The 21643-nt window shown below is 41.2% G+C and overlaps 1 protein-coding gene across 2 annotated transcripts in view; it reads left to right on the forward strand.

The window, feature by feature from the left end:
• KCNH1 (potassium voltage-gated channel subfamily H member 1) overlaps positions 1-21643 on the forward strand; it is a 466372-nt gene that overhangs the window by 13837 nt on the left and 430892 nt on the right. For both annotated transcript variants that reach the window (XM_010372506.2, XM_010372507.2), the window contains exons 2-3: positions 14935-15058; positions 18685-18791. In XM_010372506.2, the coding sequence (XP_010370808.1) occupies positions 14935-15058; positions 18685-18791 (231 nt within the window). The remainder of the gene's footprint in view (positions 1-14934; positions 15059-18684; positions 18792-21643) is intronic.

A 21643-nucleotide genomic window follows, 5' to 3' on the forward strand; every position in this document is an offset into this window, starting at 1 on the left:
CTACTAAAAATACAAAAGTTAGTTGGGCATGGTGGCACACACCTGTAATTCCAGCTAGTCAGGAGGCTGAGGCGGGAGAATTGCTTGAACCCAGGAGACAGAGGTTGCAGTGAGCCAAGATTGTGCCATTGCACTCTATCCTGGGTGACAAGAGCAAAACTCTGTCTCAAAAAAAAAAAAAAAAAATATATATATATATATATATATATAGAATCAATCATTAAATGGATTGATTAATCTATTGAAACACTTTTAAACAATTGATTACACAAATATTTCTTAGCAATAATTCAAGATATCACTGATCTCTTATTTCTTTTTTTTTTTTATTTTTTTTATTTTTTGAGATGGAGTCTCACTCTGTCGCCCAGGCTGGAGTGCAGTGGCCGGATCTCAGCTCACTGCAAGCTCCGCCTCCCGGGTTTACGCCATTCTCCTGCCTCAGCCTCCCGAGTAGCTGGGACTACAGGCGCCCGCCACCTCGCCCGGCTAGTTTTTTGTATTTTTTAGTAGAGACGGGGTTTCACCGTGTTAGCCAGGATGGTCTCGATCTCCTGACCTCGTGATCCGCCCGTCTCGGCCTCCCAAAGTGCTGGGATTACAGGCTTGAGCCACCGCGCCCGGCCTGATCTCTTATTTCTTAAGTAAAATATCATTCAGTAATAAAAGTCTGTATATTTCAACACATTTTCATTCTCTTCCATACTTGTTGTGAAACTGGTTCATCTGTTTTTATTGTTTTAAAATTAATTTGATGCTGAATGAAGATGGAGGTCATGCTTTTGATTTCATGTACTTAGGGGTAACTGCCCAATAAATGAAGTGTTTGAGTTTGCTTTTGAAGTTGAAATCTCTCTCTCCATTGTAATTTACTGACTTAATAAAAAATGTATTTCTGTAGGATATTAAAATCAGAGAAAGCAAATAACTATTGAATCTCTTGAGAGTTCAGTTTGTTTTGTGCAAAGATTAGGCTTTTGACAATTTAGAAGAGTCATTTTCATGAGACTTTATTGTTGAAAATCACAATAGAGCCACAAGATGACTTTTGCTGATGTTAAGATTTTAGATGTTTTATTTGGGTATATCATACTGATTTAATTTCTTGTTTCTCATTCCATCCTCTCCATTCTCCTAAATAACCTTGATCTGTCTTTTTTTTTTTTTTTTTTTTTTGAAGTAATTTCTGGTATGGATTTTATTTAGGTTCAGGTAAATCAAACTATTGTTTTCTGGTCTTTATATAGTAAAAATACATAGCACTTATTCTCATTTATCTCAATCATTATCTTTCAATTCTTTATTCTAAAAGAAGGAAAGTATATTTTTACTCAAACCTGCCTTTTTTTTTTTTTTGAGATGGAGTCTCGCTCTGTCGCCCAGGCTGGAGTGCAGTGGCATGATCTCGGCTCACTGCAAGCTCCACCTCCTGGGTTCATGCCATTCTCCTGCCTCAACCTCCCGAGTAGCTGGAACTACAGGACCCGCCACCACACCCGCCTAATTTTTTGTATTTTTAATAGAGATGGGATTTCACCATGGTCTCCATCTTCTGACCTCGTGATCCACCCGCCTTGGCCTCCCAAAGTGCTGGGCATGAGCCACCGCACCCGGACTCAAACTTCCTTTTTGTAAGAGTACTGATATCCTTAGAAATCTATAATTCTAATTCTAAAATGTCAGGAAGACATGTGCTCTTCTGACTAAAATATCTCAAGTTATTAGAAGTGTATTGTGAAATATTTACTGTAGCCCTCCAAATAACCAGTGTTGGCAGGGAACAGTACACTTGTGTGCACTGCTTGCTGAATGTAGCTTTTATCTGCGTAATTGCCAAACTGAGTCACTTTTCTAAGTCGTTGCTTTAGTTAGTTTTGCCTTTGTTATTTGTGGTAATTTTGATGAAAAGCAATTTTTAATAATTTCTCTTGAGAATATGTCTGTGTTATGCTTTATGGGCAAATGGCAGACTTGGAATGATTTTGACACTTCTGACTACCGCAGTGTAGTTTGGCTCATGCCTCATCAGTTGGAGAAACTTTACACAGTAAGGGGAGGAGGGGAGTCTTTTAAATTTTTAGAGAATGTTTGTTTTATGCTATGAACCAGAGGAAAACTGTGTGGGCTGAGGAAGGTTGAATTTAGGAAACCTTACACTTAATTGCACACACTCTTGCAGCTATAGACCCTTAGGGGGTAAAAAGGCATCAGAAGTCGGCAGTAGAATCTGGCTAATTTGCATCAAAGACCTGGGACACAGGGGAACTTTCAGATGAGAGCCAATGAATAAATCATGTCAAGGGCAGCCAGGTTGAACCTACACGTTTTACTGAACAATGTAGGAAGGACTTGATAAGTTCAGAAAATACAAATTTGGAGGCAGGTTTGATACTTCAGAATGGGCTATTGGCTGATTGGAAGTTACACATTCTGCTTGTAAAAGATACATATGTACATATACGTGTGTGTGTGTATGTGTGTGCCTCAATAGCATATTTGTTTTCGAAGACACATTTAGGCATTTTCCCTATATATAAATGGACCCACCAATATGTGATTTATTTCTACTGTTGAATCATTTGACAACATGGTACATTTTAATATTAATAGTGCACATTACATCATATCCCAAATCCAAACAATTCCACTGAGCAAAAGCCTGATACAACATGGTTCACCTGGAATAAGGGTATTAAGTTTAGAGGGTGTTTCTGCTGTTTTTGAAGTGATCCAGGCTGCACAGAGTCCAGCATTTAGAGAAGTGATATTTCATGGTGATGACTGGTTTGATTACTCCAAATGGATGCATGGATTGCAGGTTGCGGGGCATCATCTGATTTGTTCTTTGTTATGCATCTGATTACTTAGAGAGTCGTATTTTATTGCTGCCAGAAGCATGGAGATTTAGTTGACCCTGTCCCCCACCAGATCTATAGAGCTGAAGTGACTTACCTACAGCTCATTAGGGACAACACTGTGACTAGAATTAAACTTGTTGTCACCCCCTTTCTTCTCACAAATGGTGCTCTGGGAAGCCTAGGGATTGCTGGGGAAGGGGAAGAGTAGATTACTAGAGTGTCTTTTACCCCTCATTCTTCTATTGGTTTTCATTGTTGACTAGATTCCTCGGTTCTTCTCCATGTAATCTCAGGACCTCTTTCTCTCTAGGTTGGCTCTGGTTGCACAGTCTCCTTATGGCTTCTCCTGTAGCATGGCCGAACTTCTTACATGGAAGCTCAGGGCTCCCAAGAGCACAGCAGCAGAAGTCACCAGATCGTAAGGCTTACGCCTGCAGTGGGCACAGCACCAACTCTACTGCATTCTGTTGGTTGAAGCAAATCATAGGCCCGCCCAGATGCAAGCGGGAGAGAACTACACAAGGCATGAATGCAAGGAGGCAGGGCTTATTGGGGGCTACCAATATAATCTTAACTGGTTATAATGAGGCTTTGACTGTACTACCTAATATAGAGTAGGGGATCTGAGATATGTAAGGGTCTGGTCTTTTCCACACACATAAAAAAGAAGGACAGTGAAAAGGACTTACACAGCATCAGCAGTGTTGTAAAAGTGGCCGTATTTCCTCTTCCTCTGGAGGTATTCATAAAGGGTCTCACCAGTGTGATTCAGCAGTTCTAGGAGTCAGGAACATGGGTGACCTCTTAATACCCTTGGAATCTTGGAGGTTTGATGCTTATTAATGTGTTGGAGCCCATTTTACTCTCATTCCCTTCAGATTTTTACTCAACCGAAGACTGTCTGAAGGAGCCAAATGAGGGTCAAAATACAGAATCAGCTCTATTACTATTATATTGGATTAGAGAAGATAGTGGTGCCATTTGTCTCCCTTCTCAAGCGTATACCCTGGCTTCTAGACCATGAGTTACTGACCTACTCCTAGGCTAAGAAGCTGAAGTTAAGCACAGGTTTGGCAGGGCCTGTCACAAGTATTACATGTTCTGAGTACCACAAGGAGACAAGTAGCCCAAACCCTCTCTTTCCCCACCAGGCTGGGGCATAGGCAAGTATGAGAGGCCAAGACAGAGTGATTCCTCTTGCTCTTGAGGTAGCTACCGACAATTTGGTCAGTCTGATTATGAAAGTATAAGTGGCGGGGACAAAAGTATTCACCCCAATACTTCTATCTAGGGGTGGGTGGACAGTCTTTTCTCTCAGTGGAAACCCCAGGAGTGGAAAGGTAAGTGTTGCCCACATAAAAACTCTTTATCAAAATAGAGCTTTGAAATGGTGCTCAATCCTCCCAAACTCAGAGTACCATTAGGCCTGTGAGGGCATTGAAAATTTGCAAGCTGTCGCTCTGCTGATTCCATTAAAGACTATTGCAGAAGTTATATTGTTAAGCGCCTCGGCTTTGGTGTTTGTGGTAGTTAATTTTATCAGTGGGCCATGGGGTGCCCAGATATTTAATCAAACATTATTCTCAGTGTTTCTGAGAGGGTGTTTTTGAATGAGTTTAGCATTCCATACAAATTTTAGGATATTTTTTCTATTTATGTGAAAAATGTCATTGATTCGTTTGTTTTTATAGAGATAGGGTCTTGCTGTCTTGCCCAGGCTGGATTGCAGTGGCATGCTCATAGCTCACTGCAGCCTTGACCTCTTTTGCTCAAGTGATCCTCCCACCTCAGCCTTCCGAGTAGCTGGGACTATGGGCACATGTCATTGTGCCCAGCTAATTTTTAAAAAGTTTTTTGGAGACAAGAGCTAACTGTGGTGCCCAGGCTGGTCTCAAACTCCTGAGCTCCAGCAATTCTCCCACCTTGGCCTCTTCAAGTGTTGGGATTGCAGGTGTGAGCCACCATGCCTGGCTGAAATGTCCTTGGAATTCTGATAAGGATTGCATTTAATCTGTAGATCACTTTGGGCAGTGTATAGGGTTCTCTAGAGGGACAGGACTAATAGGATGTGTGTGTATGTGTGTGTGCATATATAAAGGCGGGTTTATATACATATTAATATTAACTAATATAAGTATTAACTTACACAATCACAAGGTCCCACAATAGGCTGTCCGCAAGCTGAGGAGCAAGGAGAGCCAGTCCGAGTCCCAAAACTGAAGAACTTGGAGACCGATGTTCGAGGGCAGGAAGCATCCAGCACAGGAGAAAGATGTAGTCTGGAAGACTAGACCAGTCTTGCCTTTTCACGTTTTTTCTGCCTGCTTTATATTTGCTGGAAGCTGGTTAGATGGTGCCCACCAGATTAAGGGTATGTCTGCCTTCCCCAGCCCACTGACTCAAATGTTAATCTCCTTTGGCAACACCCTCACAGACACACCAAGGATTAATGCTTTGTATCATTAAATCCAATCAATTTGACACTCACTATTAACCATCACAGGTAGTCTGAACATGTTAACAATATTAATTCTGGCTAGGTGCAATGACTCAGCCCTGTAATCCCAGCACTTTGGGAGGCCAAGGCAGGTGGATCAATGGAGGTCAGGAGTTCGAGACCTGCCTCACCAACATGGTGAATCCCCGTCTCTACTAAAAATACAAAAATCATCTGGTCATGGTGGTGTGTGCCTGTAGTCTCAGCTACTCAGGAGGCTGAGGCAGGAGAATTGGTTGAATCTGGGAGGTGGAGGTTAAACCGGGGATGCAGAGGTTACAGTGAGCCGAGATTGCACCACTGCACTCCAGCCTGGGCGACAGAACAAGACCCTGTCTCAAAACAAAAACAAAAGCAAAAAACCCAACTCCCACTCCCCCCCCACACAAAAGAATTATTAATTCTTCCAGTACATGAACATGGGATATATTTCCATTTATTTATGTAGGAGATTATATATTATTTGATATTTTATTCAAGCAGTGGGTTACTTTGCTAATTAAGTTTTGCTTAGCTTAAAATTAGGTTTCTGTTTACTGAGTGCGAAAAATAGTAAATAATCCCAGAGTCATTGATGTTTGGATGTGGAATGCCCATCTGTGCATTTGGCTAGAAACTCTGTGTCGCTTCACTTTAGCTCTCTTATTTGGCATTCTCAATCATGGGGAATACGGCCAACCACCTGGAGGAATTCAGAAGCCTTGGCTAAGCGAAATTGCTGTCATAGTGTCCTTGTAATGGAATTTATGTACTTTATTCAGGAGATTCCCATTTTCTGAGCCTATTTATTCTTATGGCAGATGTACTTCTAGAGGCATCCTGGCAAATTCACTCAGTCATACATAGGCTTATTTCTTTATTTTATTGAACGGATCTAATCTTCCCCTTTGCTATTCCCTCCCATCTTACTGAATACCAAAGGGAATGTGGTTGAGGGAACTCTAAAGTGGTATCTCTAGCTCTTCTAGTTTAAATAGTCTTTTGGGTACCTCAGTCTCTTCTGGGCTCAGATTCCACTTCTACCCACCTCATTGCTTCTAAGATGGTGTGTGGGGTGGAAACAAGTGGCACTTGCATAGCCTCTGGAGCCTCAGAGCCCTGGATGCAGAGCCCTGGTTTTCCCCTCTTGTTCCTTGAGTCTCTGGCAATGGTCCCTGCTCTGCTGGTCACTGGGTGCGCAGCTGATATGTGGGGCTCCAGTCCACAGCTGGCAAACTTATGTTCCACTCTCTTGGATGGAATAAAACTTGGTACCTCTGCCCCAATCCAACACACATATTCTTTATCTCTCTCTGTCTTTCTCTCTGTCTTTCTCTCTCTCTCTGTGTGTGTGTGTGTGTGTGTGTGTGTGTGTGTGAGAGAGAGAGAGAGACTTGATCTAATGTAGGCTATTCCTGGCCTCCAGCTCACGTCTGATATTTGCCTGACTCACTGTCCTCCCCCAAACACCCCTACCCACCCCATTTGATCCTAGGATTGGGTAGGCTAACATATAGCCCTTGGCTATAAGGTCAGTTCACTCCACTGTGATAATCATCTGCTTATTCAACTTCAGCAGCCACAGGCAGTTGGGGACTTCTGGATTCTTTCCAGACTCCATGGGAACTGAGGGAGGCTCAGGACTGCTAACATGGCCAAGTTTCCTGTGCAGCTGCTTTGGGTCACCCAGTGTGGTGTTCCTCCTCACCCCTGAGTGTCAAATGGGGAGCCAGGCACAAAGTTTACCCTCTTCTCTCCTGTTCCTTCTCCTCTTCTACTGTATGGAAGCAGGACTGTTATAGAAATTGGCCAGCACGCTAGGTTTTAAGAAGTAAAAGATGGTAGTCTTCAAGTGAGGGAAGAGACAAAACGTTGAAAAGACAGGAGAACCCAAGCATTCAGCACTGGAACAATGACTTCTACTCACATCAAAATTTCCAGAGGGCATCATTGTATACCAGAAACAGAATAACAATATATGACTACAATAACAGTATTCATAGAAATGGTCTGATTTTAGCACCTAATGGCATAAGGAGACTATGTAATATAATGATTAAAAGCATACATTTTGAAGTCACACAGACCTAGGTTCAAATCCCAACTTTATCCTGGTGTAAATGGTGATTGTGCATCCTCAGAGACCCAGTTTCCTCATGAGTGAAATGATGAAATCCCTGAGACTTCCTTCAGTAAAGTAATATCACTTCACAAAGATTTATGTAAAGGTTGAAAAACACCATGATATATGGTAAAGTACTTAAAACAGTACCTGGTACAGAGTAATCATCAATAAATGGTACCCATTATTATTAATACCTAAAATCTCACTTCTGTGGTGGAATCCCTTAGTTCCTGATGATATTTGTGGTGTTATGGCGTTTGTATGGGTAGCCCCTAACTTATAAACAGATTGTGTTCTGGAAGGTAATTTACAGGTCAATTATTTGTGGTTTAGAATAGAAGGGAATGTGCGTGCTAGGAATGGGGCAGGGATGGGGGAAGAATTTCTATACTGTTGGAGGCAAACGGCTTTGTGGCTGGGACTAGGAAATCTTTCTTCCATTCTCTCTGACTCCTTGGGTAAAGAGGGAATTCCTAGACCTTCTATCATGGAGTGACAAGGGAATCTTGCTCCCTAGAGCTATAATTGCTTGCTTGGGTTAGCAGTGAGAGGAGACTATTTTGGAAATTTAAATTCTATGGTGAGAATCTTCTGAGTGGGTGATAGGCTGATGTTTCAATTCCTAATGCACTTCCTATTTTTCTGTTTCCCTTACTAAAGTCAGAGAAGATGCTAGTGGGCTTGTTTTTTTTTTTTTTTTTTTCTTATTAAAAAGTAAACTTTAATGTCGAAAATGCAAACGTGGGGAGGGCAGAAAGATCATACACAAGGCTGTTACTTCATACTTGGAGGGCTGCACAGCGGCGGGGCAGAGGAGGAGCTCCTTGCTTCCCAGACGGTGGGGCAGCCGAGTGTAGGCCCTCCTCACTTCCTAGACGGGGCGGCGACAGGCCAGAGACTCTCCTCACTTCCCAGACCGGGCAGAGGCACTCCAATTTCCCAGACGGTGAGGTGGCTGGGCAGAGGCGCTCCTTACTTCCCAGACAGTGCAGCGGCCAGGCAGAGGGGCACCTCACTTCCCAGACCAGGGTGGGGGGCATAGGGGAGAGAGGGGGATGGAGGGGGTGGGGAGGCAGGCGCAGAGTCGCTCCTCACTTCACAGTGCAGCGGCCAGTTAGGGGCTCCTCATTTCCCAGACCGGGCGGCGGCAGGCCAGAGACCCTCCTCACTTCCCAGATGGTGCAGTGGCCGGGCAGAGGCGCTCCAACTTCCCAGACGGTGAGGTGCCTGGGCAGAGGCATTCCTCACTTCCCAGACGGGGCGGTGGCCAGGCAGAGGGGCTCCTCACTTCCCAGACGGTGGCGGTGGTGGGGGCCAGGCAGAGGCGCTTGTCACTTCTCAGACGGGGCGGTGGCCGGGCAGAGGCGCTTCTCATTTCCCAGTGAGTGTGGCGGCCAGGGAGAGGTCGTTCTCACTTCCCAGATGGTGCGGCGGCCTGGCAGAGGGGCTCCTCACTTCCCAGGCGGGGCCGAGGCTGGGCAGAGGCGCTCCTCACTTCCCAGACAGTGTGGCGGCCGGGCAGAGGGACTCCTCACTTCCCAGACGGTGGGGGGGCCGGGCAGAGAGCTCCTCACTTCCCAGAAGGTGGGGCGGCCAGGCAGAGGTGCTCCTCACTTTCCAGATGGGGCGGGGGCCCGGCAGAGAGCTCCTCACTTCCTAGACGGGGTGGGGGCCGGCAGAAGCGCTCCTCACTTCCCAGACAGTGGGGTAGCCGGGCAGAGGGGCCCCTCACTTCCCAGACAGGGCTGCGGCCGGGCAGAGGCGCCCCTCTCTTCCCGACGGTGGGACCGCTGAGCAGAGGCGGTGGGCTTGGTTTTTCTTTTTTTCTTTTTTTAAATTTTATTTTATTATTATTATACTTTAAGTTCTAGGGTACATGTGCATAACGTGCAGGTTTGTTACATATGTATACTTGTGCCATGTTGGTGTGCTGCACCCATCAACTCGTCAGCACCCATCAACTCGTCATTTACATCAGGTAAAACTCCCAATGCAATCCCTCCCCCTCCCCCATCCCCATGATAGGCCCCGGTGTGTGATGTTCCCCTTCCTGAGTCCAAGTGATCTCGTTGTTCAGTTCCCACCTATGAGTGAGAACATGCGGTGTTTGGTTTTCTGTTCTTGCCATAGTTTGCTGAGAATGATGGTTTCCAGTTGCATCCATGTCCCTACAAAGGACACAAACTCATCCTTTTATATGGCTGCATAGTATTCCATGGTGTATATGTGCCACATTTTCTTAATCCAGTCTGTCACAGATGGACATTTGGGTTGATTCCAAGTCTTTGCTATTGTGAATAGTGCTGCAATAAACATACGTGTGCATGTGTCTTTATAGCAGCATGATTTATAATCCTTTGGGTATATACCCAGTAATGGGATGGCTGGGTCATATGGTACTTTTAGTTCTAGATCCTTGAGGAATCGCCATACTGTTTTCCATAATGGTTGAACTAGTTTACAATCCCACCAACAGTGTAAAAGTGTTCCTATTTCTCCACATCCTCTCCAGCACCTGTTGTTTCCTGACTTCTTAATGCTTGCCATTCTAACTGGTGTGAGATGATATCTCATTGTGGTTTTGATTTGCATTTCTCTGATGGCCAGTGATGATGAGCATTTTTTCATGTGTCTGTTGGCTGTATGAATGTCTTCTTTTGAGAAATGTCTGTTCATATCCTTTGCCCACTTTTTGATGGGGTTGTTTGCTTTTTTCTTGTAAATTTGTTTGAGTTCTTTGTAGGTTCTGGATATTAGCCCTTTGTCAGATGAGTAGATTGCAAAAATTTTCTCCCATTCTGTAGGTTGCCTGTTCACTCTGATGGTAGTTTCTTTTGCTGTGCAGAAGCTCTTTAGTTTAATTCGATCCCATTTGTCAATTGTGGCTTTTGTTGCCATTGCTTTTGGTGTTTTAGACATGAAGTCCTTGCCCATGCCTATGTCCTGAATGGTATTACCTAGGTTTTCTTCTAGGGTTTTTATGGTATTAGGTCTAACATTTAAGTCTCTAATCCATCTTGAATTAATTTTCATATAAGGAGTAAGGAAAGGATCCAGTTTCAGCTTTCTACTTATGGCTAGCCAATTTTCCCAGTACCATTTATTAAATAGGGAATCCTTTCCCCATTTCTTGTTTTTCTCAGGTTTGTCAAAGATCAGATGGCTGTAGATGTGTGGTATTATTTCTGAGGACTCTGTTCTGTTCCATTGGTCTGTATCTCTGTTTTGGTACCAGTACCATGCTGTTTTGGTTACTGTAGCCTTGTAGTATAGTTTGAAGTCAGGTAGCGTGATGCCTCCAGCTTTGTTCTTTTGACTTAGGATTGTCTTGGCAATGCGGGCTCTTTTTTGGTACCATATGAACTTTAAAGCAGTTTTTTCCACTTCTGTGAAGAAAGTCATTGGTAGCTTGATGGGGATGGCATTGATTCTATAAATGACCTTGGGCAGTATGGCCATTTTCATGATATTGAGTCTTCCTATCCATGAGCATGGTATGTTCTTCTTCCATTTGTTTGTGTCCTCTTTGATTTCACTGAGCAGTGGTTTGTAGTTCTCCTTGAAGAGGTCCTTTACATCCCTTGTAAGTTGGATTCCTAGGTATTTTATTCTCTTTGAAGCAATTGTGAATGGTTTTTCTTAGATAGGGCTGTAATATGCACACCAGGAACTGAGGGTATGCTTCCAGAAGGATGAATAACTTTAAAAGGTGATCAGAACACTTTTGTGAGCACTTGCAGTGATATCTGGAGCTTGAAATCTATCTTGCTCTCATTTTTCAGTAAGTAAAAAATTTGATCAATAATCTTTTAGATTAAATTAATTAAAATTAAGTACATAGTTATTTTTATCAAAGTCAGTAAGTTCCTGTTTACAAAAATCAATCAGAAGAGCTTGTAATGTAATGTCAATAGCCATTCTATGCCTTGTCCCTCCTCCCATCCTACTCACCAGAGGCCGTGTCTTCTAATTTTAGCTTTCTTCTTATAGTTTCTGCCATGTCTCTAAATAACATGCATTACAGCTATTTATAGTTTTATCCATTCTAGATATTATCTGTTGACTTCTGTTAATTAGTTGAGGTTTTAGCTCACTTAATCTTACTCCCTACCCCTCATCCTAATATAATTATATTACTCTCTTATTGTTTATTTTTGTAACTTTAAGTAAAATATGTATACCATTTTTTAATCGGCTGTACACACCATCTCTTATTCTCTTCATCATTGTTCTCTTTTCTCTCCCTAAACTTTTATCATCTGTATTTTTATTGCCAGAATCAATGAAATTACATTCAGATACTTATGATAATTAAATATTTCATCCTTTATTATGTATTGGTTTTAAAATTGGAAATTAATAAGGTGCTTACCTTATTCTTACAATGATGTGATGATGAGATTTTGGTTTTTGTTTTCTTTGATGTTTCTAATTCCCTTTCCTGCCATACCTTTATTGACAATGTTGTTCTAAGTAATCAAGAATATCATCAAATCCTGACCTCCTTTATCCGTAGATAATTCTCTTTTGGGACTTCTAGTCTCTGAATTGTTTTGTATTGAATACTGTCTACTAGCTCTCTTCCTTGCTTTCTACATTTGGAGCTATTTTTTCCTGGTTTCCATGTTGTCCTCCTTTTTGCTTTATTCCCTCATTTTGCTCAAGTAACTGCCAAAGAAAGAATATGTGGTAAATAATTTCCCCTAATCTTTGCATATATGAAAATGTCTTCATTGTACACTCACATTTGATTGTTTTAATTTTAAAAAGAATGTCTTCTGGCCTTTTCTCAAGTTGTTCTTTCTGCTGTTCCTCTTAAGGTGCATGTGTTTTCCTCTTGGACTGATCCTCCATGTCTTTTTTTTTTTTCTTCTCCGTGTTTCTTGTCTCTTTCTCTTTCTGTATTACTTTCTGTTAGATTGTATCTTCTAAAATTCGTGTTCAATATTTAATTGCTATTCATTTTTAATTTACAAGAGTTCTTGTGCCCGTATTATTTTTTCCACATAGCATTCTGTTTTTGTTTTGTGGATGTAATGCTTCTTGAATCTCTCTAAGGATACCAGTTAGATTTGTTTTAAGTTCTTCTCTGTTTCCTATAACATTGCACCTTCTTCCCCAGTTATTGTTGTTGTTGTTGTTCATTCTTTTTTTACGTAATTTTCATTTTTGTGGATTTTTACATTTTTAATTTGTTTACTTTTATTTTACTGGGGTCTGGTATACAAAAGAAAGTAAACACATGTGGTCAATCCATTATCTATAACTGGCTTTCTTCCCTCTTTCTGCATAGATAATCTCAGTGGAGCATTAGCCATGATAAAGAATACTCAGTTTTTCCTCCTGCTCTAGGTATTTTGAGGGAAATTAACTACTATGTCAGGATTTAACAAAAGAGATAGTCAAACTGACTAGGCTTCATGTACACTTGGGAGGAATTTAGTCAATACTGTACTACTTTTAAGTCTAAGCTATTCAGTTCAGGAAATTGAGTTTATTCAGGGAGAGAAGACCAATATGAAGGATTATTCTGCCCCTAGGATAAAATCAAAGCTCTCTGACTTTATTCATTCAAGACACTTCCCAGTCTAGTCTCCAGTTACTCATCCTGCCACTCTTCCTGGCTGCCCTTTGTCTACCCTAGCCTGCGCGGTGTTCCATGCTGCCATGCCTTTGCCCACGCTGGATCCTCTGCCTGGAATGTTCTGTTCCTCTCACACCCTCTTGAGTTCACAAAGACAGTGATCATATTTTAATTTCTATATCTATTGTTTTTGTATTATCTGTGCCAGTTACATATTAGGCATTCAAAAAGTTTAAATAAATCTTACTCATCCTTTTAGACTAGAGCAAATTCAAATATTATCCCCTCTAAGACATAGCCCTTTACCTCTCTCAGAGTTCATTGTTGTCTTAGCTGTTTCTTTAGTTAGTTGTGGACATATCTATTTGTCTTGCTAAGTTCCTTGAGCGCAGGGACCGTTTCTTATCAATCTGGAGACCCCCAGGATCTTGCATTGTGCTTGGCACCTGTTGGCACTCAAGAGCAATTTATGTATATATGGGACAGATGGAGGGAAGGACTGGTTGTAGATTTTCATTAAAAGCATATTTATAAAAAGAGTAGCTTTATAGATTCACCTCATAAATGTTGTGTTTTCTGTTCCTTTTAAATAGATCAAAGCAATCTCAATAATAGATTGCCATGTTTAGTAATTCCTCCTCCTTCACCCTCCTCTGTAAGATCGTGGCTCACCACAACCCTTAGCTCCTCAGGCCCTGTCTTCTTCCAAGTCTTTTGTCTTCAGTGGTGTCTGCATGAAGTGGAAGCATTTTCCCAAGCCTGCCAAATCAAGAATAAACTCATCTAAGAAGAGTGGAGAGAAGCCTATCTGAAGGGATGGCTACCCATATTGTGAAAAAACTGTAAATTCTTTCAATGAAATCATGATATAATATATCACTATTATTTCACTCTATGTAGTATGTGTATATACAGACACGCACATACATACACAATACCCTCTGCAGTTTACAACTAAAGAAAGATGTTTGTATTCTTTCTTTTTTTGGAGGGTGGGGAAGTGCATGGGTCTTCTGTGGAAAGGAAGGGCCAAACTTAAATAATGATTACATTTAAGTTCTGGATGTTATTTGCTTAATTGAAATGCTTGAAAAGAAAGGAAGCACAGTTGATTTCCTGAGCATAAAAAGTATTGACGACTGATTTTCAAAAATGTGGGAAGTAGTGAGAATACACTAAACTGGCCAAACACAAACAGCTCTGTGGCTGCATTTCAAAATCAGCAAGAATTTCAAAATCAGCAAGAATTTCAAAATTAGCAAGAAGGTCCTATTGTGTGGGCATCTTGATCAGCCTCTAAAAGCTCTAGTATTAAGAGAGTCTAGTTACTATTTCTTACCAAGGGAAGGGTTCCATGGTGATATGTGTGTCCATGAGGCAGTGCTTAGCCTCCTTCCTGTACCTTCCTGAGATGCCCCCTAGGTTGGGCAAATCCTAGTTAGGGTCAAGAAGGCAAATTTTTAGCTTCTGGCCAAAAGACTGAGAAGGCTAAGATGCTGGACAGAGCTCAGAATAAATTACTTTTGGGCTCTCTCTTGCTCTGTATTATTGGTATACCTTCACTGGGATGAAAAATTAGGACTTAAATATGTCTCATGGGAATCCACTGGATTTCTGCAGGATTCGTTGGTTTGGTTAGGTACGCTTTCTTTTCTAACTTGCTTTTGGAGTACAGTGACCAAAGTTAGCACTTGCATTCAAAATATTCACTTCTAAAACAATGTTGTTTTGTATTCCTTACAGGGCCACATTCCTGTTCAAAAGTCTGTGTTTTGGAGGGAAACAGAAATATCTGGATTGCTTGACATTATTTATGTCCTCATTGAATCTCAACTAATGTGTTGCCTCATGTGCCCTTTTTTCCCTTTTTTTTTTTTTTTTTTTTTAACAGATACTAATTTTGTGTTGGGGAATGCTCAGATAGTGGACTGGCCTATTGTGTACAGCAATGATGGATTTTGCAAGCTCTCTGGCTATCACAGGGCAGAAGTGATGCAAAAAAGCAGCACCTGCAGGTATTTATGTTTGGGGTTGTTCTGGTGAACAATCTATTATGGTATATTTTGGAAAAAGAAAATGGCTTACTGCATTTGGGAATTGCCTTTACCTCATTCAGTGTGTATTCAGAGGAAAATTTATTGCCATATCATCTCTAGTTCATGTACTGTACTGGGAAAATCTAAGCAGATATAAAACATAGTTCCCACAACTGACAAACTTGTAGTCACAAAGATGGGAGAAAACCCAGAAGAACTCAGGAAAACCATTCTGTCTATAAAATGTGAACTCAAAAGTTATGGCATTTTAGATTAAATTAAATGTGAAAGAGGCTGAAATACAGTGAAATGAAATTTTAGATGATTAAAACAATTTTTAAAAATTTATGAGCATTTTAGAAGAGTAACTACAATGTTGGAGACAAGGCCCTGGTTCCTAGAGCTTTTCCTCAGTCAAAATTCTTTTTTGTTTTGAGATGGCATCTTGCTTTGTTGCGCAGACTGGAGTGCAGTGGCATGATCTTGGCTCACTGCAACCTCTGCCTCCTGGGTTCAAGCAATTCTCCTGATTCAGCCTCCTAAGTAGCTGGGATTACAGGCATGTGCCACCACACCCGGCTATTTTTTTTTTTTTTTGTATTTTTAGTATAGACAGGGTTTCACCATATTGGCCAGGCTAGTCTCGAACTCCTGACCTTAGGTGATCTGCTCGCCTTGGCCTCCCAAAGTGCTGGATTATAGGCGTGAGCCACCACACCTGGCCTTAGCCAGATTTTTTTACTTCAGACAAAGATGAGAGAACCAATATTTTGTTGCCTTCTAATTCATGCTGTTACCTCTCTCTCTCTCTGAACTCTTAGCAAATTGCACTAACAGTGAAGCTGGTATATTTTTACAGGGTTTCTAACCAAGCAGTGTCCTTGGGCCGTGGTGTTTGAAAAGCTCTTTTAAAGCATCTTCCAGGTGTTGAGCCAGACATACAGCCTGGATCCTGCCAGACATTCCCCTGCTATGCCCTGGCAAGGTCTTGGCCTACCATAGCCTTTTGGCTCCTCTCAGTTTCTGCCTTCTTCCGTCTTCTGTCTTCAGTGGTGTTTGCATGAAGTGGAATCATTCATGCCAAATGAAGAAACAAACTCATCTATGAAGAGTGGAGAAACCTGTCTGACCAAACATAGTCTTCTGTTTTCAGAAGTTGCATTTTTACTTGCTAAGTCAGCCATGTCACTTTACATTATTTTAAAATAAAACAGTCTTCTAAAATAAAATAAATGTCTGAGCTCATAAGAAGGAAGTATCAAATGTTTTGAAAATATTTCCACTTTCTTAAATCTTAGATTTTGGGGACTGAGAAATGGAAAATTGAAGATTCTTCCCCCTGACTGTTCAAGGGTTCAGAAATTATAATTCTTAATGCAATAGAATTATCTTATATTCTTTGTGTGCTGTTATCCTCTAAAGTATTTATAGATCTGTTTATCTGCATCTACATCTCTATCTGTATTGTACATATATAATCAGAACAATTTCAGAGACGTAGCTTCACTTTTTAGTGGGACTTGAGCAGCCTTTCCTTACCTTTCTTCTTATTGGCTATAATCAGACACTTTAAGGAAATCAGATAAAATAACTTGCTAATTTAGCCAGCTTTTTTTTTTTTGTGCACAGTTCTCAGCAACTTATTGAATTACGCGAAGGTATCCCTTCTCTATAAATAAACATACCTTTGTGCTAGCTATGTTCCTGATAGCTCAGGAGTCTCTTTTACTTATTTTGTGCATTGTAAGCATTTGCAATCTAAGATCCAGGTAAAGGACACTTAGAACTACTGGTAATCTACAGCTTGAAAAAGTACATAAGATGAATGAAAACTGGGTGTAATTATGGCACTTCATTTATTTGAAGATTCAACTTTACAGAGATTTCTTTTACCTTGTTAAGGAAGTTGCTAGCATATATACCATCACTTCATTTAAATGGAGGTCACTTATCTAGAAAATTAACTCACAAAGAGAAAGAGGAAAAATCCTCTTATTCTTAGGCAGGGCTAAATTAGTCTTGATCTATTCTTTCTAGAGATAATTCAACAAGCTCAGTTTTCTATTTCCTGGCTTATAGACAAAGACTACAACCCCAAAGCAGAGTGCATAAGGACAACCACAGATAATCACATTCCTCAGAGGACTGGGAAGGGACATAAAATAACAACTGTGACACAGAATTCACAAAGGCAATAGCTAGGACTCTTTTCTTATTAGGTGCCAGAATTTGGAAGCCTGTAGTAAGCCCAGGGTTGTTCCAGTATCAAGCTAAGCATAGTGCTTGGCTTGGTGGTTCAGTTTTAGATCAGAAATTGCACTTGATAACCTCTGAGGTTCTTTGTAGCTCTGAAACTCTATGTTTCTGTGATTCAAGTCATCAAAAAAGGTTAGATTATATTGACTTTACAGTAACATTCAGGAACCCATGCCAGTTTGTGTATTACCTGACTTGAGGAGTGATCATTGCTGCTCTTTCTTGTTACTGCAGTCTGAAGGCCTGGGGTGGGCAGGGGAAATGTTTGCTGGGCCCATGGGCAGCCTTTGTCAGAGAGCTGGACGTTCCAGCCCCATTGAAAGATGTTTTCTACCCCCTCCTCTGGCATTTTGTTAGTCTCCTGTGCCATTATTCATTCTACTTAATTGGAAGTATATCCTGTTCCCAAAGGGACAAACCATAATTTTTAGACCAGATTCAGTCTGGGGCCCAGGTAAATAGACAGTCCTGGCGCTTTTCTTGCTTCTGGTGAGAACTAGTGTTAGTAGGTAGACCTTCTACTCTTCTGAGATTTTCTCTAATATATTACATGCACATTTAAATAAATGAATTTATTTTGCTGAGAACTAGAAAAGGAAAAAAATCTATGGTCTAAACTTACCCAGCCATCTTTACCAGGAAGTCTCTCAGAGTTGTATTTCTAAAATGAAATCTGATTATGTTTCTCCTTTGCTCAAAACCCTCCCGTGTGCTCCCATTGCTTTCAAGATAAAGATTAAATTACTTCCCATGGCTTATAATGCCATGGTCTCCTCCATGATCTTGCCTCTGTTTACTTCTCTATATTATCTGTTGCAAATTTCCCTCTCATTGTCTATATTTCAATCATACTGAAATGAACTATAATCAGGGTCTGGAATTAATCTGACCGTCACCTCTGTGCCTTTGCAGTTGCTTGTCTTTTGTTTGGAATGTTTTTCTCCTTCTTTCTCTCAGCCATTTCCCCTCCTTCCTGCCCCTTAGACCTAATTGTCCTTACTTCTGGGAAGCATTCTCTGATCAACCAGGGAGTGCACTGTGCCTATTCTGTGTGTTCTGTAATTCATTATGTGTGCTTGCCATTGTGGCAGTGATCACACTGTTCTCTAATCCACTGTTTTCTGATGTACTGTTTTATGGTGTGTATCTCTCATTAGACTGTTAGTTTTTTGGAGGCAATGAAAAAGTCTTATTCAGAGTTGAATCAGTAAATTTTTTTGAGTCAGTTAATGTTTTCATTGTGTGTGTGTGTGTGTTCCACAGTACATAGCATAGAACAGATATTTAACATACGGTTGTAGAATAATGAATACTTGTTAATCTAATTTGAGTTATTTGGTTGTTTACAGTTTTATGTATGGGGAGCTGACTGATAAAGACACGATTGAAAAAGTGCGGCAAACATTTGAGAACTATGAGATGAATTCCTTTGAAATTTTAATGTACAAGAAGAACAGTGAGTATTGAGACCGTTCTGAACTATACCTTTTTATGTGTTTGAAATAGTAAAATATCTCCTCTTCCTCTGTTGCTGTCTTGGTTTTTCTTCTCTCCCATCAGGTAAATGCTGTTACTTGAAGCCATTGTGTATGTTGGGATGAATGATACAGTTTGATCAGTTACACTGTTTCTCACAGGAACATTTGATGAGGTTCTTGTCACTAATTACTTCTTCATCTATGTTGTTGTTGCTAAGAGTTAGTGTTTTTTCCTAATGGTTTACATATGGTGAGTTGCTAGCTTAAGGCACTTGTAGACTTTTTAAAAAGGGAGGGACAAGATGGGACAGAAATTCTGTCCAGTTCATCTTTGTATCTATCTTCCACAGGCACTTAGCACAAGTAACACAGTGGGTACCTAATTAAGAGCTTCTAAATAAAAGTTTGTCCCCAGTATTAAGAGCAATACATTGTTAATTTGTATTTGTTTGTGGCTACAATTACTTCCACAAAGAATGTTAATGAGGTTTTAGGTCAATAGCCATACGGAAGTATAAAACTTGCTCTTCCCTTAGGAGGTTTCCTGTTGGAGATTAGCTGTATTAGAAGTAGAGAAAGTAGGGTATATGGGCCTAGCAAGGCTGCACGGGTGTTAATAGTGGTTTGTTTCTGTTTTTTAAAAACACTAGTTTTGTAAGAAGTCCTGTTCCTTATATGTAGGATTGACTGGTAGGAAATTGATTCAGTTGAACTATTCCAGGGTGGTCCTTATGGCACATGAGGATAACTGTTTAATTTGGTGGCATTTAGGTTTGAGTGATATGTTTTGCCCTGGAAAGTAAAGGGCATGTGTTGTTTTTATCTGGGAGCAGCTGGGACTTTTTTCAGGTCTGGGGTATTGGAGTAGGTGACTGAGATTACTGTTTGCTTGGTGGTCTGTGCCGATACTGGTCTGAGAGATTAGCACTGGCCATCCACAAGCCCGAGAGGGTTGTTACCAAAGCTTTCACACTGGAGTTGTTGCCTTGCTCCAATTCACTCCCTCTGCTGGCAGATCTAGTTCCCACTCCACTATTAGCTAGGACAGGAACGAAGGGAAAGACTGTGAAAGGCTGTATGCCAGTGTTTCCACTATGGGGGAATACGACTCAACTCAAAGCAACAGCTCTTACCAGAAGCATACCAACAGTGGAAAGACATGTTCTGCACATGTGTCATAAGCTAATGGAATAAGTTAAAAGTTTACCACTTTGGCAGCACTAATGATTCACTTGCCATTGGTTTCAGTGAGCATATGCCCCAGAGTGAGTCTGAGATGCGACAGGGCAATCTGCCTTTTCCTAGCTGTCTCTGGGGCTGAAGATCCTGTATTATGAGTATCTCACTATGCTGAAAGTGATTGATTCTGATATTTGAAGTTCTGTACTTTAGGTAGACATGAACTACCCAGGTAAACCAACTAGATCAAATGATGGCCTACCAAAGAATCAGCATTTCTTCCCTCCCTGAAGTTTGTGGTAGGTTTATTGATAGTCTCCAAAGTGGCATATCAACCTGGGCATCAGGCTCTACTTTATGGGTGATATTAAAGCATTTTCAAGAGTAATTATGATCATATACAATTTTCACCCTAGCTTTTACCTTTAGAAAATAAACTTGGTGTAAGGCATGACTGTATTTTAAAATGTGGATTCTTTAAGCGCTGTGAAATAGGCACAGCTGAAAGTTAATTCCTCATCTGAGGTCATGTAGCACCAGGACTAGTTTCCACTGTTTGCTCCATGGCCATTCTCAGTTTTATTGCGGGTACAAGGCAGGGTTAACACATAAGGTCGTGCAGGCTATACCCTGCTTAGGGGGAAGTGGAAACCAACTTGTGATTTGCTTGCTTAGTTCTCTATGGACCATGGTCTGGAATTGCATCTGCTGAGGAAGGAGTTTCTCTTTCTAATTCACACCAAGATACCTAGTGGGTCAGCAGGGGCTCTGGACAAAGCTAAACTTTTACATACAACATGAACCATGAAACTAAGGAAACGATGCAGATAATGTTGTTTTCTTCCTAGGACCTGCCCACTACCTCCAAATCCCACCCTCTCTTGAGGAATTAAGAACTTTTAACTTATTTGTTAAGCCTGGAAATTATACAGTTGCACTGGATTCTCTCTCTGTGTATGTATTTTTTCCAATAGCTTTTTATTGATCCACTACCCTATGGCAGACAGTAGGCTTGCTGCTAGGGATGCGAGTATGAAGAGATAGACACAGTGTCTGCTCTTACAGCATCTGTAGGGGAAGGGGCAGCATCCACGGAACAGAGCCATAAGTGCTTTGATGGTGGCACCACATAGGTGGCTCACGACTCCAACTTAGGGGGTCAGGGAAGGAAGTCTTCCTAACAGACATTAAGTGCCATGCAGAAACTGGAAGGATAGAGGGGAGTTAGACAAAGATCAGGGCCAAGAGTATCCCAGGCTGAATGCATGTGAAGAGGGCTGCAGCAGAGAGAGAGCACTGAGGGTTCAAGAGACACAAACCTATGCTTCTTAAACTTTGACATGCATAAGAACTCACCAGTGAACGGAAACGTGTATTTCTATGCCGAGGGTCTAGCAAAGGATCTGAGGTTCTGCTTCCAGGTGATGCCGATGCTGCAATTCCAGATAGCAACAAGAAACAGATCACACTTGGAGTAGCAAGGACAGAAAGAGCTGCAGTGAAGACTGACTTTCATGCCAATAGGGTTTCATCTCTTTCAGAGCTCTACCCCTTGCACCCAGCCCAGTGCCTGACACATAGAAAGTGCTCCACCCAAACTCATGGAGTAAATAAATATATGAATAGATGAAGGGCCAGGCGCAGTGGCTCA

Source organism: Rhinopithecus roxellana, chromosome 8 (assembly GCF_007565055.1).
Source record: "Rhinopithecus roxellana isolate Shanxi Qingling chromosome 8, ASM756505v1, whole genome shotgun sequence".
NCBI classification, from domain to species: Eukaryota; Metazoa; Chordata; class Mammalia; order Primates; family Cercopithecidae; genus Rhinopithecus; species Rhinopithecus roxellana.